Source organism: Octopus bimaculoides, chromosome 6 (assembly GCF_001194135.2).
Source record: "Octopus bimaculoides isolate UCB-OBI-ISO-001 chromosome 6, ASM119413v2, whole genome shotgun sequence".
NCBI lineage: Eukaryota > Metazoa > Mollusca > Cephalopoda > Octopoda > Octopodidae > Octopus > Octopus bimaculoides.
The window spans coordinates 25,184,819-25,189,095 of record NC_068986.1 but is presented as its reverse complement, the minus strand read 5'-3'; the positions used below and the strand labels follow the sequence as shown (position 1 = coordinate 25,189,095).

Sequence of the window (4,277 nt, the reverse complement as noted above, 5' to 3'; positions counted from 1 at the left end):
TGTGGTGCATAAATTGTCAAGTAAATGAGACGCATCTTTGCCTCCACTGATTCACTTGCAAAGTGTTGAGTAAAATTATTTCGTTGCAGACCTCCTTTGGGTCTTTTTATTATCACTACGACACACATAGTCCCCAGTTGGTAACATTGATTTCAAGGCCCTCCTAGATGAGAGACTGGCATTCCACTTAATGTCTATGTTCCATGCTGGCATGGATTGGAGAGTTATTAATGTAGAAATATGGTATCGTAGCTACTAACAGTTGAGGGTTGCGTAGTCTAGACGGCGTTTTTAGATTTCATTATTCTCTTTAACCCGGGCAAAGCCGGGTATTTCTGCTAGTATATATATATATATATATATGATGTATATATGTAAATACAGGCACAGAAAATGAAGTAAAATAAAATATTTACATCATTACATTTAAGAACTTGTCTACTACTTGAGAATGCTTGTGTCTCTACTCAAGAGAGAAAGTGCAATTTCCTTTATGCGAACACTTGTGAGGGTATGGGTGTAAATTGAAGTGCATGAGGTAGTCACGTCACAATTTAAGGCTGATTGCGACAGTGATGTCAAGAGATGTGCTCGTCTTACTGTCTGTGTATTGTGTTCTCTGTAATGTCTGAGAAAGAGTCATGCGATCAGAGAGGATTGGCACTGCTGGTTAGTCATTTTGGTTTAGTAGTAACCAAAATTCTGAGCCAAAATTATTTGAGAAAACTGATAGTATTTTATCGCCTTGTCTGATTGTCTATATAAATGTGTTGTGTGTGTGAATAATGAGTAGTGACTGTTAAAAACATCATCATCATCATTTAGCATCCGCTTTCCATGCAGATGGTTTGACTGAAAATTGGTAAGCTGGAGAGCTGCACCAGGTTCCAGTCTGATCTGGAATGGTTTTTATTGCTGGATGCTCTTCCTAGCGCCAACTACTCCAAAAGTGTAATGGGTGCCAGTTACATGACACTGGCATTTGACTACAACTATGATTTCACTTGACGAGTCTTCTCAAGCATAGAATATCGCCAAAGATCTTGGCGAGAGGTTGGATGTGGTCAGTTTGAACATTAAATAGATAGAATATCATGGCCAGATGTTGTCAGTTTAAATGCTAAGGGGTTAATGAGCTGATTTCATTACTTTATAGTTGTTTTCCCCAGGTTTCTTGTCTCCTCTTTGCAGCAGTTACTATCCATTAATCGTTCAAGTAATTTTCCTTTGTAATATTTTGTATCCATAATGATAATTGCCCTGTTCTTTATTGGTTTCATTTAGTATCATTCTTCAATTTTTGTACAGCTTTTTTCTCTTCTTTCTAAAGGTTCTATTTACATTTATGGCTGCTAATAGGGGAATTTAGATATCATATCACTATAAGTAGCAAAATGTTCATCTCTTCCTTTATGCAGAGTAAAACTGGATATATTCATGATAACTGGATTGTCATTTTCATCTTTGCTGTCGTTGAAGAATTTTTGTTAGGTGGAGGCACTGGCTAAAGTTTTGAATGTCTGCTTTCATCACAGTTATATTTAAGATTAGTGCAGGAGTAAATTTGAATCCTCTTAAAAATAAGTAAATTTCATTTTTGATAAATTTAATATTTTCTAGTCAATAAATAGACAGCAGCACTAAAAAGGCAATGAAACTAACCGAGTATATCTCAACTTAGGACACTCTAACAAAAAGTAGGGGAGAATGTATATATGTGTATGTGTGTGTATAATGTATGTATAACAAAAGTTGGGATGCGTGGCGTTCAGTTATTCCATAAAGGAAAAATGCATTAAATACTACAAAACATACATGTAGGACAGACGTGTATTTATATGTGTGTATGTATGTATATACATATATATATACATGCATAAATGTATGTTTATATATGTGTGTGTGTGTGTGATTTTGCATATGTATATTCATATATATGTGCATGCGTAGGCATATGTATGTTTATGTGTGTGTATTTGCACATATATTTTTATTGACAAAGAGAAATCAATAAACTAGATATCTGACTGAGATTAACATTGAGGTCAATATAATCAATCGTGCCTCACAGTGGCCACAGACCAATGACCGAAGAGCATTAAAACAACAGTAAAATAAATAACATAAAACTAAATGATAACCATAATAGCAATATATAGACTTAGCTGATTGTGTTGTAGCAAACCACAGGTCAATACTGACCCAAAGGCACTAAAACTTCCACTGAATATAGTCTGACTTCCTCTTCCACTTGTATATAAATAAACTAAGGGACAATTCCTTTGTTTCTTCAGGTTAAGCTTATTGTTATTACTGATATATATATATATGTATATATATATATATATATATACATATATATATCATCATTGTTTAATGTCTATGCTCCATGCTGGCATGGGTTGGACATTTCGACAGGATCCATTTAGCCTGAGGGCTGTGTGTGTGTGTATATATATATATATATGTATATAAATCTAAAGAATGGAGTAAACGCATGTTATAACTGCATACTTTTATTCCAACATATGTTTCGAAGAATTACGGAGAATATTGTAGTTCACTTGAAGCATTGTGTATTGTTTGTAAAGAATAAAAGTTTAGAATGGTACAACAATGCACTATAAAACAAAAATGGACTATATACCTGTTGTAATTTGGTTATCTATAGTCTGACGATATTTCGGAATTACAATTCCTTCTTCGGATCTTCTTAGCTGGAGTCTCAGAGAACACTTTAAAGGACAGCTGCAACAAAGAGATTACAAAGCTATAGCTAGCAAGAAGGGACACAACAGGTATTCTGATTGCATCTGCACACCTAAATTCATTCCCATGTCTTTGAACAGAGCCTTAGGCTCAACTCAGGCTGCTATGTGAAGCTGCTGGTAACTGTGATCAAACCCTGACTGGAGAGATTTGCTACTAGTAGACCATCTGTATGGCGACGGGATTCAGCTCCTTGCCATACCTCTGGAGTCATTCAGAAGTGGTTGCTGGAGAATTTCTATGGTTTCACCAGCCCCAGTTTCTGGCCTCCTAATTTCCCCAATTGTAATCCCATGGATTACAATGTGTGGGGCGCAGTTGAGAAAGACACCAACTGCTTTGCATGCAACATAAGGGCCAAACTAGTGACTAAGATCAAAGAGGCATTCAAAAATCTTCCTAGGGATACAATGAGGAATGCATGTGCCGGATTCTGGAGCTATCTTGAAGCCATGGTGGAAGCTGCGGGTGGCTTCTTTGAATAAACTCTTTTCTCGCAGCCATAATCTAGTTGATATATTTTGATTTTTAAAATACTTTTATTTTTGGATCAGATAATGTGTTTTCTTTCGGTTTTATGCAAACTGTCAAATTTAGCCTGAACACCTTATATATGTGTATTTTTCTTTGAATTTCAGACATCGGTACTTGGTTTAAATGAGCACCACCAAGCTCAAGTGCTTGCATACATGCGTTTTGTACGATTTCATCGAAGTCAGCAACTTCGTGCAATAAGTTCCTGTTTTAATGATGTGAAATGCAGTAGGTAAGTTTATATGTGTACATTATATATACACACACACATATTTGTTTCCTTGTGATTTACTTTGCATTGTTTTGGCCTTACCCATGATCTTTTATACAATTTATTATTATTATTATTATATAGATATTTATATGTGTATATGTTTGTATTTGTATAGATATATAATGTAAAGAAAATGGAAAATGTGAACATAGAAATCAATTTATTTATATGATACTCACTTTCATGTCACCTACACATGTTTCAATTTCTCATCTTCATTCATGTTTTGCAATTAAAATTGTATTATGAATTCAAAAGGTAAAAATCTCTTCCGGGCAATATATTGACATATTCACTTACATCCTAAATATATATATATATTCTTTATGATTTATAAGAAGCTTATAAATCATAATTTCATTTATTTAATATAATTGTTAATTTATTTAGACAGGTGCAGGAGTGGCTGTGTGGTAAGTAGCTTGCTTACCAACCACATGGTTCCGGGTTCATTCCCACTGCATGGCACCTTGGGCAAGTGTCTTCTACTATAGCCTCGGGCTGACCAAAGCCTTGTGAGTGGATTTGGTAGACGGAAACTGAAAGAAGCCTGTCGTATATATGTATATATATATATATGTTTGTGTGTCGGTGTTTGTCCCCCCAACATCGCTTGACAACCGATGGTGGTGTGTTTACGTCCCCGTAACTTAGTGGTTCGGCAAAAGAGACCAATAGAATAAGTACTCTGCTTACACTG

General features: G+C 35.2%; 1 protein-coding gene across 1 annotated transcript in view; it reads left to right on the top strand.

Annotated features, from left to right (window-relative positions):
• The window catches only part of LOC106869482 (leucine zipper transcription factor-like protein 1), a 27,934-nt gene that overhangs the window by 3,778 nt on the left and 19,879 nt on the right, over nt 1–4,277 (top strand). The window contains exon 2 of the mRNA XM_014915239.2: nt 3,408–3,535. Coding sequence (XP_014770725.1) covers nt 3,408–3,535 — 128 coding nt within the window. The remainder of the gene's footprint in view (nt 1–3,407; nt 3,536–4,277) is intronic.